The sequence below is a fragment of the Dama dama genome, chromosome 20, assembly GCF_033118175.1.
Source record: "Dama dama isolate Ldn47 chromosome 20, ASM3311817v1, whole genome shotgun sequence".
Taxonomy (NCBI): Eukaryota; Metazoa; Chordata; class Mammalia; order Artiodactyla; family Cervidae; genus Dama; species Dama dama.
The window spans coordinates 106757931-106777399 of record NC_083700.1 but is presented as its reverse complement, the minus strand read 5'-3'; the positions used below and the strand labels follow the sequence as shown (position 1 = coordinate 106777399).

Here is a 19469-nt window from a genome sequence, read left to right as displayed (position 1 = left end):
CATCTTACAGACTAGCAACCTAAGGCAGAGGAAGGCAGTGCTTTGCTCCAAAGGCAAAGATGGGGCCGAGCCAAAGCAAACTAAGGCCCTTGTGTCCCAACCTTGAATTCGTCTCTGTTTCAAGGTAGCTGGGAGCTTTGAGCCTAGAAGGCTCTCAGACCGGCGCGGATTGGAACCACGACCCTGTCCTCTCCAGGGGGTCGCGCCAAAGCCACGCCTCCTCTTGAGCAGTCACTGGGGAGCGGGGAGAAAGCGGCCCTAGCGTTGTCTCTTTAATGCGCGCCCCCGGAGGCCCCGCGCGCCCCCGCCACTATAACTGGTGTGCATGGAGCAAGCTGCCTTCAGAGGAAGAAGGGCGGGCGCTGGGCACCCATTGACCGACTTTTCCAAGTGCGATCAGCGCCCGTCCGACCCACATCCCGCCCCCATGGACCCGCCCGGGGACACCCACTGCTGAGGACCAGATACCTGGCGGGCTCCGGGCTGGGTTGCACCCCGCCACCGCGCAGTGACCGCCCGGGGGTCCTGCAGGCTCCGCGCACCTCTTCCCGCCGCGCTCGCCGTCGGGCGAAGGCGCGGCGGCCGCCACGCCTCGCGCCCCGCGCTGCCCGACCCATGCTGGTGCACGCTTACTCCGCCATGGTGAGTGGTCTCGGGCAGGGGGCGTGCCCGGCCGGGGATCAGGCAGCCTGGGTGCTAGACCTTCCGTTCCGACCCTCCTACCCCAACGAAATCTCGGAGGGAGGGGACCACAGCGACTGCGCCCGCGGAGAACCGTGCGCACGGGACATCGCTGTCCCCAGCCCAAGGTTCCCGCACCCACGGGTCGTTCAGAGATAGACCTCGGGCCCCGGGAGCGGGCAGGACGGCAGCCGGCCCCTCGGGAGCTGAGGAGGGTCCTTTCAACTGCCGCTGGATCGCCTGACGCGCCCCTTTCCTTCCCCAGGAGCGCCCCGACGGGCTGGGCGCAGCGGCGGGCGGAGCCCGCCTGTCCTCGCTGCCCCAGGCGGCCTACGGGCCGGCGCCGCCGCTGTGCCACACGCCCACCGCCGCCGACTTCCAGCCGCCTTACTTCCCGCCGCCCTACCCGCAGCCGCCACTGCCCTACGGCCAGGCGCCCGACGCCGCCGCCGCCTTTCCCCACCTGGCCGGGGACCCGTACGGCGGCCTGGCGCCCCTGGCGCAGCCACAGCCTCCGCAGGCCGCCTGGGCCGCGCCCCGCGCCGCCGCCCGCGCCCACGACGAGCCGCCGGGCCTGCTGGCGCCGCCCGCCCGCGCCCTGGGCCTCGACCCGCGCCGCGACTACGCCGCCGCTGCTGTGCCGCGGCTCCTGCAAGGCCTGACCGAGGGCGCGCACGGCCTGGCCGACGCACCCCTCGGCCTCCCCGGGCTGGCGGCCCCGCCGGGCCTGGAGGACCTGCAGGTGAGGCCCGAACGGTCCTGGATGGGCCAGCATCCGCTTCAGTGACTTAGGATCTGGCGGGCGGCAAAGAGCGGCCAATGCAGGAACCCTCCTGACTTTTCTCCCAGCCTACCGAGGACGCGCCCCACGTCCTGAGTTGGACGCTGCCTGGCCTTTCAGGCGGCCGGGCTCTGAGTCCGTGAGCCTGGGGTCTGGGTGGCGGCGACCCTTCGCTGAGTAAATGGACAGGGGCTGAACCACTCTGTCCCTCTCCGCGGGGCAATGCAGGGCATCTATGCCCACTCCTGGTCTACCGGGGCAGCCTGGGCCTGGAGCGAAGAGAGGTGGAGGAATTGCCTGAGGTTCAAAATTCTCTCTTTGAACTCCACGGCGAGGTTCCCAGGCCTCCAACTCGGCCGCAAAAGCTGGAGCGCGGGTGAATCCTGGTCCCGCCCGAGGCCGCCGCAGGCGACGGGTGGTGCGCGTTGGGCGGAGCAGACAGTGCGAGGAGCGGGGACTGCAGGGGCTTGGGAAGCGACAAGAGACTAGAGTCTACGAGCGCTCTTACCACTACCCTGTCCTATTTGCAGGCCCTGGACGAGCCGGGAATGAGCCTCCTGGACCAGTCGGTGATCAAGAAAGGTAAGGAAGAATGGCGTGCATCTGCCAGGGCAGAACTGGGCGAGATGATGCAAGCCCTGGCACACAGACCCAACGTCTTCCCTACGGCGCGTTCCTCCTGTGCATCGCCGAGCTCGGTGGCCACCGGTCACTCTTTCCGGCCCAGTAGAGGGGCTGCGGAGGCTGCAAGCCCGAGCAGCTGGGGTTGGTTGGTGACTTGGCCCCAGAGCCTGCCAGCCAGGGTGCCCCGGAAGGCCGACCACGTTCACTTAGCCACCCTGGCGGCCAGGCCTGTGCAGGGGCCTGGCCTCTCCCTACCAAGGAGGAGGGCACTCTTTTAGATCTGGAGTTAATTTGCAGAACAAGTTAAACCACTTCCCTGTTTCCTAAGAGGTGGTAGTAGGGGTGCTATTCCCATGGACGTCCTTAAATGATTTCCACTTTAGGGAGCCTTACCATTTCCTAGCCTGCCAGGTTCTTTCTGCCGCTCCCTTCCCAGCAGGGCCTCCGGAGTCTTGTGGTTTCCCTAGGGAATTTTTTCTCCACTGGGGAGCCTCTTTCAGTGTTCAGGATGAGGGAGCTGGTCTGTGAATATTGTGTCAGGCCATGTGCAGGAGGGTCAGGGCCTGGTGTTGGTGTCCATGTGAGTTTGCAGTCCTGTACATGTCTAAAATATTCCTTTCCTAGGTGTCTTTCTGGTATTTCTTGGTGTCTTTGGCTGTTGAGTGTGTAATGTGTGTCCGTCATGTTGGTGTAATTCCCATGCTTTGGGGGGTCAGGGTCCCTGTTGTGTCCAGGAACTTGTTTTTTGGCACTGAGGATCTCTAAGTGTGGAGAGTTGCTCCCTGTTTATTTTCGGGGTGTTTGTGTCTCTCTGCCCTAGTAAAAGCCAGGGGTTTGAGATCTGCCCTTCACTGGATCTTAGTACCTGTGACTTCTGACAGTGACAGAGAAAGGTGAGAAAGACAGAGACTCCGGAAGCCCAGGCATCTAGCAGGCTCCTTGAATTTGGGGAGGGGGCAGTGAAGAGAGGAATATGGAGGCACAGACAAGCCCACAGAGCCCAGGGCAGGCACAACTTGTTTTTCAAACCAGTGAATTCAAGCCTGGGCTCAGTCTGCCCTCCCAGACAGCGTGTGGGGCGGGGAGGGACAGGGCATGGGGCAGGACTTTAATTTCCAAGACTTGGGGCTGGGAGTTAGCTGGACCACCTGGAGTATGTGTGGGGAAAGATGAGGGGATAGTCCACCCAGAACTTGGGGGAAGGGGGCACCAGGTACTGGGGCTGTGTTACCTGGAGCCAGGGGTTTGGGGAGGCTGCCTGGAGTCCGAGCAGAGGTGTGCGGTCAGAGCCAGCTCTTTGCTAGCGGCCACTGCCTTGCTTTAGTGAATTTTTCCAAAACCGACGGAAGGAAGAACTCGTCTCCAGTGACCAGAGACTGCTGTGGGGCTGCGTCCCCCTGGAGATGGTCTCCGCGGTCTCAGTCCCCAGTTCCCGACTCCTGCCAGGACTCGGTGGGTTAGAGGGGCCTGGACTCATTGACCCTGGGGGAGATGTGCGTGCCAAGTCACTCAGTCGTGTCCAACTCTTTGCAACCCTGTGGACTAGCCCACCATGCTCCTCTATCCATGGGATTCTCCAGGCAAGAATACTGGAGTGGATAGCCATTCCCTTCTCCAGGGGATCTTCCCGACCCAGGGATCAAACCCATGTCTCTTACATCTTCTGCATTGGCAGGCGGGTTCTTTACCACTAGCGCCACCTTGGAAGCCCAAGGAACCTGGGGATTTCTGCTTTGGGGAAGGGTAGAAAAACCAGCTGGGCCTCTGAGTACCTTAAACCCCAATCCCCTGGTCAGAGCCAGGACAAGAGACTGGCTACAAAGAGGAACTAAAACTGCCTAAAACTCCCAGCCCCAAACTTCCATAAATACTGGGTCCTAGGGGTGCGCGAGGATCCCCCAGAGCAGCCCCAAGAACACGGGGAGTGGGGCCAGGATTCGCGAGTGTTGCGCGCTGACTCTGGCGGGTGCGGGATGGACGTGGGCGCCCGTGCTGTGCGGGATGTCTCCGTCGCGGGCGCCCACACCGGCCCGACTGCAGTGTCAGCCCGTGGGTGGCCCAGCGACCTGAGTTAGGGGCTGCACGCTGGGAGCCCCAACCTGGGCGGAGAGTCACAGCCCAGGGCAGTGCCGCAAACGGGGAGGGGCGAGAGCTGGATCTCACAAATGAAGGAAGAAGCTGGTTCCCAAGCGGCGAACTTGGCCTTTGGCTGGCGGCCGGCGCGGCTAGCCTTTGGGGAGGAGACGGAGTTCGTGCGGCACTTTGCAGCTCTGCAACTAGGCAGGCAGAGCCCATCTGCGAAGGTCAGGCCTCGGAGCGCGCTCGCACGGGCGACCTAGCCGTGGCCAAGCAGGTGGCCCAGTTGAAGCCCTGCGTCCTGGAGCCTCCACGCCCCACACAGCGGGTGATTGTTGTTTGCGCCCGCCGCAGCCACTGCGGGACTCCGGCCAAGCCGCCAGGCACGTGGGCGCGGTTGATTAGCTTCCTTCTTCGCCCTCGGGTCTTTCCGAAGACTTGGGGAGCCCCGTTTCCGTCCTGAAGTCCTCTGGCATCTGCCAGGGGCGATGGAGGACCGTCCCACTCCTGGATTTATAGAAAGTCCTGGAGTTACAGAATTATGGAAAGCCCTGGAATTAGAGAAACTCGTTCTTGGTTAGCTGCATTCCTCCAGCTCCTCCTGGCCCTGGCGGTAGGGGCAGCTGTGTCAGGGGCGGCTGGGGTCCTGGATGTGAAAGGGAGGCAGCCCCAGCCTTACCCCAGAAGCAGCCTTCCTGCTTGGAGGAGGCCTCGGCCTCCACTTTGACTGAGAGTCAGGGGAGGCCAGGCAGGGGAGGGGCGGCAAGGCCCCGGCCCACCACACCCCTACAGGTCGGCAGCCCTTTGCTGCCAGGGCAGCTGAGCGGCAGCGATGGCAAACGGGGCGAGGCTGAGCCGAAGGGAAGCAGGGAGCCCTCAATCTCCTACCCACATTTGTCACTTTCAGTTTTGCGACCTGTCCTAGGGGCACAGAAAGTGGGCGGGACTGGCCAGGGAGAGAGACAGGGCCAGGAATACCGGCAGTGAGCCGGTTTGTACAGGTCGTAGTGGGAGCTCAAAAGACAAGCGGTGAGCCCTGAAGTTGAAACATTAGCATGAGGCTCAGTAGGTGTTCCGGAAGTTTGTTAAATGAATGAGTGACAGGGTTTGAAGTCTGAGTGCATTCGGAGAGGTAGTGTACAAATGGCCGAGCTACATTCACCCCACCGGGCATGGCATGTGCATATGCCCTCTCTTTGGAAAGGCCAACAGGTTTAAAAAGGTTAAACATCTCTGTGGGTTTCTGACTACACAGTCACAGCTGGAGGGGAGTGGTTTGGGGGTGAGAACTGAGATGTTCCTCCTTCCCTCCAAGGAGAGTGAGTAGTTGTGGAAATCCCTTGCTGGGCTCTGTTGTCCACTCCCAGGACAGGGGCTGATGTGAACAGTCACCCTTTCCTCTGCTCTCCCTGGCTCTGGGGAAGGAAAAGGGGAATGGGGAGTTTCTGGGCTTCAAAGGAGGGCCAGGATTGGGGTGAAGTAAGTGAGGAACTCACTTGAAGCAGGATTGGGAGCTCAGTAATCAAGATAAATAACGTATCTTAGTGCAATATTTTTCTAATTTTTAAATGCAACATATATCCACACACAGGATGCCAGAATTTTACACAAAGACGGAATCTGACTCTCACTTCTACAACCCTGCCTCACTTGCCTCCCAGGCTACCGTCAGCCCCAGCAGGAGACTATAAAACCAGTGCAAATGGACTGTGGACTCTGCCTGAGGGCAGCATAGCACACACAGGGCAGTGAAGGGTAGAAGTTATATTGAAAAGAAAGGGAGAAGAGAACGACAGGCATGGGGATCAAGAGGTACAAACTTACTAGATACAAAATAAGCTACAAGGACAAGACAACACAGGGAACATAGCCATTATTTTATCATAACTATCAATAGAATATATCTTTAAAATTGTGAATTGTTATGTTGTACCCATGCATATTATGTAATATTGTACATCAACTGTATCTCAATTAAAAGAAATTAAAATTTGAAATAAAAGAAACCCTCTAGGAACTTTCCTGGTGATCCAGTGGTTAAGACTTTGAGCTCCCAATGCAGAAGGCGTGAATTTGATCCCTGGTCGGGGAGCTAAGATCACACAAGCCACATGATTCAGCCAAGAAATTAAAAATTAAAAAAAGAAACCCTCTAGCAGTTGGTGAGATGGAAGCTTAACCAGCAGGTCCCACTGGGGAAGGTGAGGGAACTCAAGTGGGCTGGGAGGAGGGTCAGGACCCCTCCTGTCTGCTTTTCTCCTGCTGTTCCTCTCCCCACAGGCCTTGGGTTGGTGGTACCCTAAGTGTGGTCTAAGGAACCACATGCATCAAATCCCCAGTGGGTGCTTGCTTAAGAAAATGAAGGTTTCCTGGGCACCGTCTCACATCTACTGAATGAGAATCCCTGGAAATATGGCCCTGGGACTTCATTTTTTAAAAAACTGATTGATTGAAGTAAAATTTACATACCTGAAATTCACCCATTGGAAGAGTACAATTTGAAGATTTTTAGTACACCTACAGGGTTGTGTAATCATTACCACAGTCTGTTTTAAGACGTTTCCAACACCCTCCCCCCTCAAATCCTCTATTCTTATTTGTAATTAATTCCCACTCCAGGCTTTAGGCAACCATTGATCTGCTTTCTGTCTGTATGTTTGCATATACTGGACATGTTATATAAGTGAAACATATATATAAATATGCCAACTTTTGCCTCTAGCTTCTTGTACTTATTTTTGAGGTTCATCTGTGTTGTAGATTTTATCAGTAGGGTGTCCCTTTTTTATTGCTTAGTAATACTCCATTTTATGGATGTGACACATTTTGTTCATTCATTCATCAGTTGATGGATTCTGGGTTTGTTTCCACTTTTTGGCTAGCATGAATAATGCTGCTGTGATCATTCACAATGCATCTTTGTGTGGACATATTTTCACTGCTTTTGAATTCCTAGGAGTGGAATTGCTGGATTTTTATGAGTTTGTCTTTAATTTTTTAAAGAAACTCCTAAGCTGTTTTCTAAAGCAGCTGTACTATTTTACATTCCTACCAAATAGATATGAGGATTCCAGTTTCTTCACATTGTCATCTGCACTTGATATGTCTGTCTGTTTGATTATAGCCTTCCTGGTGAGTATCTCAGTATACTTTTAATTTGCATTTCCTTAATCACTAGTGATGTTGAGCTCTTTCTCATATGCTTACTAGCCACTCATATCTCATTTTTAGTGAAACATCTATTCACATGCTTTGAATATTCTCTAATTGGGTTATTTATCTTACTATTGAATTATAAGAATTCATATATTCTGGATCCACATCCTTGATAAGATATAGGATTTGCAGATGTCTTATTCAAGAGTACTTCATTCATTTTTTAAAAGAGACTCTTGCTTTTATTTATTTACTTGGCTGCATGGGGGTCTCAGTTGCATCACATGGGGTCTTCACTGGGTCATGCGGGGTCTTTTGTTGTGGCACATGGACTCTAGCTGTGGCACGTAAGTTCACTTGTGGTGCATGGTTGGGCTGCCGCATGGGGGATCCTGGTTCCCCAGCCAGGAATCGAACCCATATCCCCTGTGTTGCAAGGCAGATTCCCAACCTCAGGACCACCAGGGAAGCCCCTCATTTTCTTAATAGTGTCTTTTCACATACTTAAGTCTTTTATTTTGATGAAATCTAGTTTCATGATTCTCTTTTATGGATCATGTTTTGGTGTTGTATGAGGAACTCTTTGCCCAATCCAGGGTCAGGGCAAAGGAGAAAAGCCTTTATTTTATTCTAGAAAGAATTGCAGTTTTAATCAGCTTTCTGAGCATCCATGGCACACAGCCCAGAACCAGTGGTCAGAACGTATCTCCCACCTGTGGAAAGTGTGTAGACTTGAGGGGTGTGTGTGAGTCTTGTCTGTAGGCGTGTGCACATGTGTGTGCATGCTTCTGCGTACATGACTGGGGGACACCATGAGTGGACCACTTCAGCTTCAGGACTCACTGTGGTGTGGGAGACAGATGCCAGTGTCCCTGCCTTGCAATCTGTGCTAGTTAATTCCCACCTTTGTGACTGCTCTTTCCCCAGGCCACCTGCTTCCCTGCCTAACCCTGGCTTCACACCCATCATTTTTGAAGGAAGAAGCTCTGAAGGGAAAGATACAGACAAGTGGGGGGAAGCAGCAAAGTCCCTAATTCATATATAGAAACACTTCTCCACCTGTCTGCACTACACTAGCTGCACCTATGTCTGCATAAATCTGGCATATACTCTGTGTTTAAATATATCAACAGTAGCAAAAGCACTTGCAGATATCCTTATGTACATTGCTGCATTCCTGCAGCACTGGAGGAGGGCAGAGCCTGTTTGTATAGAGCTGGGGCTCACTGTTGTTAAGTGTACGCATGCACAGGTTCACCCTCATTGCTCTATGGCAGGGCATGTAGTTTTTATGTATAGACATTTGTGTGACACGTTTGCTCACATATGTCCCTGTTTGCACATGCACAAATGGCTTCACCCAGCTTTGGTCTCTCTTCTCTCCTGGTACAGAGCCTGGCCTCAGAGGTCTCCAGATGGATGGAGGAGGCTGCTGGGGGAGAGAAAAACTTTCTATTCTTCTGACCATTCCCTCTGCCTAGGAGTCACGGGCGACCGGACAGTCTCTTTGCCCTTCTTGTTAATTTATTAATTCATAGTTTTATTTTTTTAAGTTAATCTTGAGGTATAATTTACATATAGTACAGTTAACCCTTTTTAAATGTGCGTTTCTATGAATTTTTTTAAATTAAGTTTTTATTTGACTGTGGTGAGTCTTAGTTGTGGGACATGAAATCTTAGATCTTTGTTGCAGCATATGAGATTGCACATGGAATCTAGTTCTTAGCCACTGGACCACCAAGGATGTCCCCAAACTTTTGAATCAGGTGCCAATGTTTTAAAAATCCAGGGAATTCCCATACGGTCCAGAGGTTAGGATTCCATATTTCCATCACATGAGGTGTGTGTTCGATCCCTGGTCAGGGTACTGAGTTCCCATAAACCGCACAGTGCAGTGAAAAAAAAAAATAATCCAGAGATATCACCTAGAAACCTCAAATTCTGGTCTTATCAGCAAAAACAAAACAAACCAAAAACCTGGACAAATTAAGAGTTCTGGCAATGTTGGTGTGTCCTACATGGTAACACTCTCCCATATCTCACTTACTTTTATTAACTGCTACACTCCCCGCTTTGACGTCTACAACTGTGGGATCCACCAGCCACGTGTGGCTATAGAGCACTTGAAGTGTGGCTAGTCCAAATTAAGATGGGTTGTAATATAAAATATGTGTTGAGTTTTGAAGACCAAGTACAAGAAAATAATGTAAAATACCTTATTCATAATTTTCAAAATATTGATTATATGACTCAGTGATAATATTTTTATTTATTGGGATAAGTAAAATATATTAAAATTAGCCTTAATGTGTTTCTCACTTTTTAAAAATGGGGCTTCTGGAAAATATAAATTTATGTATGTGGCTCAGAGTGTACTGGTCTTGGACAGTGTGGTCAAGAGCCTAAAGGGCAGATGGAAGACCAAGCAAGACAGGTAGGGAGGGCTGGACCACAAGCTAGGTCCCACTTTTTAAAGAAGATTTTGCCACACTGTGCAGCATGTGGGATCTTAGTTTCCTGACCAGGGCTGGACCCATGCCCCCTGCATTGGCAGGCAGATTCTTAACCACTGGACCACCAAGGAAGTCCCAAGAAGGGCGCTATGACAGTCACGGTCATCATCAGAGGTCAGGACCCATCTCTGGTCCTTATTGCTGAGCCAGCTTACCTATTTATACTGTGAACTTTTAGTCTTTTTATCTTGAAATGGGGATAGAAAATCTACTCCACAGACCTGTTAATGTGAAGCCCTTGGCATATGGTTGGCACTCAGTGGAGGGTAGGCAGCATCATTCTGCTCAGCTATGGAGCTAAAATTTGATTCTCAGGCACTGATGAGTTCTAGGCTGGGGAGTGATGGATGTTTCAGAAAGATCCCTCTGGAGCAGGGGCTGTGCAGAAATTCAGGTGGGAAGTGAGTGAGTGTCCCTCTATACCTGCGGCTGCATTCAGGCACGTGGAGAAAAGAAAGCCCTAGCTGATGGGTGGGATGGGGTGGCAGAGGGCAGTGTGGAGGGCCTCATTGAGGTTTCTGGCTGGGCAAAGGCAGGGAGGGTTTCAATGCACATTCAGAGAGGGGAAAGCTGGAGGGGCTCTGCCAGGCCAGGCACTGGGCCAGCCTTGCTTACCTCTGCCTTCCCGAGGCTTAGCACAGTTCCCCGCACACCGGTGCTCAGCGAACATTTTGCCAGATGACTGGAGGGCCAAGTGCCGCCTTTGAGACCACAGTCCAGGGCTTACTACTGGTACTAAGTCTATCAGCTACATGATTTCAGACACATTATTTTACCTCTCTGGGCTTCAGTCTCTCATCTGTAAGATGGGGATAATAAACGTAACCTCTCATTCTGAGGATTCAGTGAGGTTATCGGTAGAAGCACAGAGTATATAGTATAGTGAGTGCTCATTGACTCTTGGTCTCAGGATCTCCACTTGATTCCTCTCCCCAAGCACAGAAGGCCTGCCTTTTCTACTAAGGCTCTCACTTCCTTGAAAGAAGAAAAGCCCAAGGGGAAACAAGTGCCTCAGTCATTCTCCCTTCCCCCTGAGGCTTAGCAGGAGAATGGAGGTTAGACTGCAGGAGGAACTTTCTTTTAGAGCCAAGAGTGTCCAAATGCGTGTTAAAAAATAAACTTCTCAGATTCCCTTCCCTGCCCTTCATAGATATTAGTACAAAATTAGAGAGTATTGGGGGAGGGAACAATAAGGGATGTCTCTTTATTCCTGGACTCCTTGAGCATCCCAGAGTGACTTAGCGGGAAGAGGGCCAGGGTTGGGGGCCTAATGGGGCCGGCCATAACCTCCCTGTCCCTGGGATAGGGGAGTCCAAAGCTCCCAGGCCTTTCACTGACCTGAGATGGTGGGGGAGACATGGGGATCACAGGTGAGTGGGAGCAGAGAATCGGGGACTCCTTGTGATTGCATAGATCTGGCCCGGCCCTGCTGCAGTAACCCAGGAATCCAGTCTCCAGCCCACATTCCATTTCCTTATTTCCAACACCCTCTGTGATCGCGCATGCCCAAACTCCCAAGACTGCTGAGGCTGTTTGACTTTTAACAGGGAACCGGCCTGACTCAATGAAGGGAGTCGGGGTTCCAGAGCCAGAGTTTCATTTCCACCACCCATTGGCTGAGTGAACGTGAGTGAGTCACGTTAACCTCATGGTGCTTCAGTCTCTTCCCTTGTAAAGCATGGTTAGTGGAAGCTCCTTCTGGAAGGTGCGGGGACGTGCAGAAGCAGCTGTGTGTGCGTATAGCATGTGAGCACGGTGCCAACACGCAGCTGGTACCTCAGCAGCATGCTCGCATCCCAGCTGGCTGGTGCCCGTGCCCCGTGGCCCCTGCTCAATGTTGTCTCTCTCCCTTGCTCTCGCTTCTGCTCCACAGTCCCCATCCTCTCCAAAGCCAGCAGCCTTTCGGCCCTCTCACTGGCCAAAGACAGCTTGGTTGGCGGCATCACGAACCCCAGTGAGGTCTTCTGCTCCGTGCCCGGCCGGCTCTCTCTGCTCAGCTCGACGTCCAAGTACAAGGTGACGGTGGGGGAGGTCCAGCGGCGACTCTCACCTCCTGAGTGCCTCAATGCCTCTCTCCTGGGTGGTGTCCTTCGCAGGTAGGAAGGCCAGCCCACAGCTCCCTGCCCAGGCTCAAGGCTAAAACCTGGGGTCCTGAAGACTTTCTCAGGGGTTTGGAGAGGGGACGGCCCCACCCCAGGGCACAGGGTCATCTCCATCTCTGTCTCCCAGGAGGATTATGCATGCTCTCTGGACAGGCCTACGTCCTTGGCAGCTCCCATGGGTCTGCAGGCTGGAAGGTCGGGGGTAGAGAAGAGCCTGGGTACCAAGAAGGGATGCAGGACTCACCCACCTTGAGCATGATAGACAAGGCTGGGTTAGGGGAAGAGACAGGGCCATTTTCAACCTCACCCCACCCAGAAAAAGGATCCCCAGGACTTAAGGCCCATTCCCTGTGTCAGTATAGGCCTCTCTGATGTGTGTGTTCTGGGCGGGGAGCGTGGGGTCCATGGTTTATCTTCGTAATTGGGTCTGTCTCTCTCTGGGTATGTCCTTGTGCCTGGGTAGGTATTTCTGCTTCAGGACTATGGCTTTTGATGTATTTGAGGATAGTGTTTGTGTGCATGCTTGCATGTGTGTTTGTGTGTGTATGTGGTTTAGGGAGTGGACAGGAGTATATGTTTCCATGAGTGTGCGTTTCCTGTGTTACTTTCAGTGGGATGTGTTGGGTAGAGTATGTTCCACTCCGTATGTCTGTGTGAGTAAATGCTTACCTTTGGGGTTTCCCAGGTGGTGCAGTGGTGAAGAGTCCCCCTGCAAAGCAGGAGGACTCAGTCCCTGGGTCAGAAAGATTCCCTGGAGTAGGAAATAGCAACCCACTCCAGTATTCTTGCCTGGAAAATTCCACGGACAGAGGAGCCTGGTGGGCTACAGTGCATGGGGGTCGCAAAGTCAGACACGACTGAGTGACTGAGCGTGCACCCTTGGGCAGGGGCTCCATTTGTGCAGGTGTGGGAATATCCCCTTATTCCTGGTCTCTGAGCATCCCAGAGTGGCTTGTATGAGTCCGTGGGCATCTGTGCAAATGTCCCTGGGCTCCTGACTTGGTGTGGACATGTGTTTCTGTGTCCTGGATCTCTGAGACTCTGTGTCTGTCTCTATTGGTGTGCATGTCTCTGTTCCTGGCCCTCAGTGCATTTCACCTGTGTGTGTGTATGTGTGCCCCTGGGCAGCTGTGTGTATAACAATGTCTCCAGTTATCTCTCTGTTTCCCGTTTGTCTCTGGGCCTGCATGTCCCTGGGTAGCTGTGTTGATGTACACAGGTGGGAGGAAGAACCCTGAGATGCTGGCCCATCCTGCCCCACCTTGGGTTGTCCTTGCTATTGGGAGGATTAGGGAGAAATGAGGGGTTCCTGGAGCTGGGTGTATGGCCCCCTTTCCCATCGTGGCTGCAAACCCAGTGAGATTAGGAAGAGATTGGGATCGGGCAGGTGGAGGCCCTGGTGTGTCCCCAAGGCCAGACCCAAGCCTCAGCAGGGTTGGTGGAGGCAGCAAGGCCCTGTTGGTTCACTAAGAACACATGATTCTCTCTTCATAGCGTGTGTGTCTCTCTGTGCACATCCAGGGCCAAGTCCAAGAATGGAGGCCGGTGCCTGCGCGAACGGCTGGAGAAGATTGGGCTCAACCTGCCCGCTGGCCGTCGCAAGGCCGCCAATGTGACCCTGCTGACTTCGCTAGTAGAGGGTGAGGCCCGAGGGGCCACGTGCCACCCAGTGTGACTGTGTGTGACTGTCTTGGATGCAGGAGGGTGTGTTTAGTCATATGTGTATTCTCTGTGCACCATATATAAGGGATATGTGTGAAATACGTGTACAGTCTTTACATGTATGTACAGCACACAGGTGCATGTGCTGGTGCAGTAGAATGTGTGTGTGTGTGTGAGGAAGAGTGGCCAGTGTTTGAATGTGGTAGAGATGATGGGGTTAGAGTCTGCTCCCGGGAGGTTGGCGACTCTAAGCTCAATCATGTTGAGCTCAGGCTCTGGGACAGAGCTCCCATCCCTGAGCTCAGAGACCTTCCGAGAAGGGAGGGCAGTGGGGTTGTGACCAGAGCTGAGAGGGGGAATCGGAAGGAAGGAGATACATACATAGAAGAATGGAGGACAGCCCTGGTCCGGGGCTGGAGGGTCCAGGCTGTGCTCCAGGCTCAGAGGTACACCTGGCTGGTGGCGTCTCATCTCTGCCTCCCCTCCCCGCAGGAGAGGCCGTCCACCTGGCCCGAGACTTTGGCTACGTCTGTGAGACCGAGTTCCCAGCCAAGGCAGCTGCCGAGTACCTGGGCCGACAACATGCTGACCCTGGGGAGCTGCACGGCCGCAAGAGCATGCTGCTGGCTGCCAAGTGAGTGAGGGCGCCGGGCACAGGCTCCCATGGGTGCCGCACACAGACACGGGCACCGAGCATGGGCCCAGTGGACACCACGTGTCTCGCAGTGCACACACGGTGCGTGTGGCTCTGCGCACACCTAGGCTCATGCTGCACGTGACAGGGCGCCTGTGGACGTGTGAGCATACCTGAGTTCTGTGTCACACACACAGTGTCAGGACAGGCTCACACAGAAGCCCATGTGTGGGTACCACGCCCCCACGGCACCACCAGCCCCAGTCCCATCATGGGTCCGAGGGTCTCTAGCCTTGCGCCCATGCCTGAGCCTTGCCAGTCAGCCCCTCTGCTCCTCTGACCTCCATCAGGGCACCCAGCCAGGCCCCTGTGTTGACCCTTTTCTGTCCTTCCTTCACACCTGACCCCTCTACAAGTCTCACGGATGCCTCCCTCAGCCCACCCACATGCCACGTCAACGCTGGTCTCCCAGTCTCACTCCTGGACGTTTACCCCAGCGCCCCTCTGTTCCCCCAGCCTTCCTGCCCTGCACATGCACTGCTGTCTACCCAAGAGCCTTCAATGGCTCCCACTGTTACTGCATTGATTTTCAAACTAGGTTCTGCTGGGACGCTGTAGGGCCTGAGTAATGAACTGATGTTTGATAAGATTTAGTTTTTAGAAAGGGTTCCCTTGCAAGAAGAGACAGACACAGGGCAGTTTGAAAACCACTGTTCTGTAAAATCCAGACTCCTTTGAGGGCCCCCACAATGTGGTCTGCACGAACTCCACCCACTCCACCTGACCCTCTTGCTCTCTCCTGCCCTCCCATTCTTGGGCTTGCTCTTCCACTTAGAATGACATTCAGTCCTTCCACCTAAGGCAGTTCTTCATATCACAACTGCATCCTCCCTTCTTCACGGTTCTCTCAAGTGCGCTGGGCAGAAATGGACTCACAGACTCATGGGACTGCCATGACTCATGGGACTGCCATGCCTCATGGGGCATTTGAGACTTCATCTTGGAGCTGGAGAAACGTATCTAGGGCAGGACCCACCTCACTCATTAATCAGCTAACTCACCAAGCCCTTCCTGGGTCCCAGTCATGTCTAAGATGCTGACTGGGTTCCTTGGTGATGCAAAGGGAAGACACAAGTGGTTCTCCTGCCTGAGGCGGACACAGGATGCATAGAGAAATGAATGATGGCTACAGAATGGAGTTGGATTCAACTTCCAGCCTAGTCACTTGGACAGGTCATCCAATCGTCAGAAACTAACGAGTTTCCTCTTCCATGTGACAGGGATGATAACAATACAGATTTGTTGTGAGATTAAGTGAGCTGATACAGTGTGCTTGGCACAGAATCTAGGCCTCAATTCATATTCACTGCTTGGTTTTATTTCAGTTAGTTAAGGCAGATTCTGGATTGTTCCCCAATAATTTCATAAACAACGCTCTTGAAGCATTGGCTGTTTTGGGTTTAGGTGGGAGTAGGAGAGAGAATCAAGGAAAGTTTCCTGGATAAGGCAGGAGTTGAGCTGGACTTGGAATGTGGGCAGAATATCCACAGGAAAAGAAATTGTAGGGTATTGGCATGTGCTGTTTATTAGCTGTGTGATATTGAGCAAGTCAGTTACCATCTCTGAACCTTCATTTACTTTTCTGTAACATGGGTATGATCATCATTTGTAGACTGTTGGGTCAGCAATCATATCTATGATATCCAGCTGGACTCAGACCTCTGTCCTCTAACCTCTGACCGTCCTTCCCCAACCAGGCAGATCTGTAAGGAGTTTGCAGACTTGATGGCGCAGGACCGTTCACCGCTGGGCAACACTCGCCCAGCGCTCATCCTGGAGCCCGGAGTGCAGAGCTGTCTGACACACTTCAGCCTCATCACCCATGGTTTTGGCGGGCCTGCCATCTGTGCTGCCCTCACTGCCTTCCAGAACTACTTACTGGAGTCACTCAAGGGGCTGGACAAGATGTTTCTAAGCAGTGCGGGCAGTGGGCATGGTGACGCCAAGGCGTCAGAGAAGGATGCCAAACATCGGAAGTGACCGCTTGCCCCCCCCATCCCTAAGGGGCTCCCAAGATCTGAAATGAGGTCTTTGCTCCTGGGGGTGGGCTTGAAAGCATTCAAAGGTGGGGCTGGAGTCAGACCAGAAAAAGGACATTCCTCCAGAAACCCGTGAGTTACGGGTCTGGGTTGGAGTAAGGGGAAGTGGCCTCTTGTGCTGTGTTGGTAAGTTAAGCACCCAGGTGTTTGCCTCCTGTGTGCAATTTTCTGACCCTTGACTGCCGAGACAGGCTTGAAGAGAAGGTTGGCATGGAAAAGCCTGGTTCTTGGGGCCAGTGCTGCCCATTAGGGTGCCTGGGCAGTGATGGGTGCCCCTCGGGGCCAAGGCCTTGCTGTTTTTACTGAGACCAGGAGGGAAATGAACAAACCAGAGGTGCTGCTGAGCTGGTGTGCTTCATCTTGCAGTCTCCTACCCCCAGAAAAGGGGCGCTGGCAGGAGGCCCCAGGGGGTTCTTTGGATCTCTGCCACTCTTCTAAAGAAGTGGGTGGGAGGGGCCCTCAAGGAACAGAGAAGATAAAGCACAAATTGGGTAACTTGAATCCAGGCTGCACTTCAGTCCTGTTGCTGTCTGTCCTATTTATTTATCATTAAAGTTTAAAATGTCCAGTGCAACTTATTTATCCCAGTGAGCTGAGGACTGTTGTTTCACTGTCTTCTGCTCATGCACCAAGATGTGCAGCTCCACTAGGAGGGAGAGGGTGTTTTTGCTCAAAGGGCTATGGGTGGGCCGGGAGGGAAGAAAGATGTCAGGGACTCTGAGGTTGTGGCTGAGATTCTGTACTCACGGCTGCTTCTCTTGACCCTGCAGTCAGTGTACCCCCCCAACTCTCAGACTGCTTTCTCATTCTCTTAATAAAACCTTTCACTGGATATGAAGCCCTCCCAGTCCTTCCTCAGTCCGGGCCTGGATTTGCCTCCCCAGATGGCAAGGTCACAGGGGAGAGACAGGCCCTGGGAACTGGGGGAAGGTGGTGGAGGGTCTAAGGGGGAAATCTTGGAGGGGGCTGTGGGCACCACTGTGTGAGGTGATAGATGGTGGGTCTGTCTGGCTTGTCAGTGTGGCTGTTCTGTGTGTGAGAGAGAGAAGTGAACCCTGGGTGGGTGCGCAGCTGTATGTTATTGTGACTGAGCCTGTGTGTGAAGGTGCCAGTCTGGCTGTTAGGTCTGTGTGATGTGTTACCATGATCATGAGTGGTGGGTCTAAACGTGTGTCAATATGAACGCTGATGGCTGTCTATCTGGCCCATTCAAGTCGAGCTTCTTTGTCTTCTTGAGGATTTTGTTCTTCAAACCATTCTTCTTGCCTGCACCTTCAGTCTCTCCGTCCCTATTGAGTCATCTACTAGATCATTCCCTCAAGGACACATTCTAGGTCTCTTACCTTACCAAACATAAATCCTTTCCTTTTAAAGAGTTCTTAAAAAGATTATGACACCCCTACTTCCACTTCCCCACCCCCAATTCATTCCTCAACCCATTTTACTCTGGCTTCTACCAGCCTATGGAAATCCACTCAGCAAGGTCATCAATGGCCACAAATCCAAAGTCCCCTCTTCTGGACTTAGCAGCATTTGACATGGCTGATCACTTGCTCTCTTCTGAAACACGCCCTACTCATGTCCAAAATGGAGTACTTGACTCAAGTACTCAAATCTTGACCTGGCCACCTTCCTGACCTCAGTAAATGATGCCACCCTCTAAACCCAGTTGCTCAAGCCAGAAACTAGGAAGTTATATTTGATTCTGTCCCTATACCCTATCCATCACAAAGTCCATCCAGATAGAAGACTCTCCTGGGCTACCACCCTGGTCCTTGGCAATATTACAGTAGTCTTCCAACTGGTCTGTTTTCTTTGGTACACCATACTAAAGCCCTGCCGGCAATCGAGACGTTGCTTACTTCTTCAGCCACATCTTAAACTCTTCTCTTCACTTACTTTGCTCTAGCCACACTGGTGTCCTTTCGGTTCCTCAGATTACCACTTTTATGCCTCAGGGCCACTACATTTACCGTTCTCCTTGCCTGGAATTCTCTTCCCCCAGTTCTTTATAGGTATGCTGTCAAAGACAGATGGTCAGGTGTTTTGCAGAAATGAAAGGTTTAGGAATCATCTCCCAGGGGAAAGGTCCAAAGATGTGACTGCTTCTCCCCAGAAGGTTCCCTGCCACAACCTACACATATGAAAGGATGGGAGGAAAGGCTGGAAGTATGTTCTGCTTTAATGAAAAACCTGGACCTGGCAAGAGACGTTCTACTATTATTTTAGACTAAAGGAAGTTGAGGGAATCAAATGAAGATAAGACATATGGCACTCAGACTATTTCCGCACCCTCTTCCATTTCTTAGGGGTTCCTTGTCAGCTTCCTCAACCTTCACTAGTCGGAGCTAAGCTTCCCTACCCTGAGGCAAAACAGCTGCTCTCTTCTCCAACCTATCCCCTCTCACCCCAAGTATGGGAAGGAATAAATTGTTTTCAGTGTATTAATCACCTGAAAGCAGATGGGAATCAACTGGGAGACCATTCTGAGCAGGGTTTGGCCAGAAGTGTTAAAGCATCAGTACACTCCCATTTTTTTTCAACTTCAGAAAATCGATTAAAAAGGACAAAGCCAGCATTAAAAAAAAAAAAAAAAAAAAATCTAGTATAGATAACAGATTAGAAAATATCAGGGTGCACTGCATCACAACCCAATCATACATATATACGTATCTGTAAGAGAGATTTCAGGAAGCAATGCTTACCGTTTATACAGTAGGTATCAAGTGAAAAACGTATGCTGAGGCTATATCAATTCAGTTAGGCCATGGGCTTTATGAGGTGTTGAAGAAGGAAAGGAAATTGGGAAGCTAGGCTGGGAGAGGATTATGAAATGCTTAGCATGTCAAACCCAAGTTGGGTTTCACATTTTCAAAGTCGCTCAGTCGTGTCCGACTCTTTGCAACCCCATGGACTATACAGTCCCTGGAATTCTCCAGGCCAGAATACTGGAGTGGGTAGCCTTTCCCTTCTCCAGGGGATCTTCCCCACCCAGCGATCGAACCCAGGTCTCCCACGTTGCAGGCAGATTCTTTACCAGCTGAACCCCAAGGGAAGCCCAAGGATACTGAAGTGGATGGCCTATCCCTTTTGCAGGGGATCTTCCTGACCCAGGAATTGAACCAGGGTCTCCTGCATTGC

The 19469-nt window shown here is 52.5% G+C and overlaps 1 protein-coding gene across 1 annotated transcript; it reads left to right on the top strand.

Annotated features, from left to right (window-relative positions):
• Positions 1-615: 615 nt before the first annotated feature.
• TFAP2E (transcription factor AP-2 epsilon) lies at positions 616-16269 on the top strand. Its single transcript, XM_061120098.1, has 7 exons — positions 616-642; positions 947-1423; positions 1993-2044; positions 11705-11927; positions 13455-13573; positions 14088-14229; positions 15987-16269. Exons 1-7 carry the CDS (start codon positions 616-618, stop codon positions 16267-16269), a joined length of 1323 nt encoding a protein of 440 aa, XP_060976081.1.
• Positions 16270-19469: the final 3200 nt, after the last annotated feature.

Bases quoted from the DNA above. Each gene is read 5' to 3' on its own strand.
- TFAP2E (XM_061120098.1), top strand. From the start codon at position 616: ATGCTGGTGCACGCTTACTCCGCCATG. The intron at 11,928-13,454 runs GTAGGAAGGCCA...GTGCACATCCAG, and splicing joins CTGGGTGGTGTCCTTCGCAG to GGCCAAGTCCAAGAATGGAG. The intron at 13,574-14,087 runs GTGAGGCCCGAG...CCCTCCCCGCAG, and splicing joins GCTGACTTCGCTAGTAGAGG to GAGAGGCCGTCCACCTGGCC.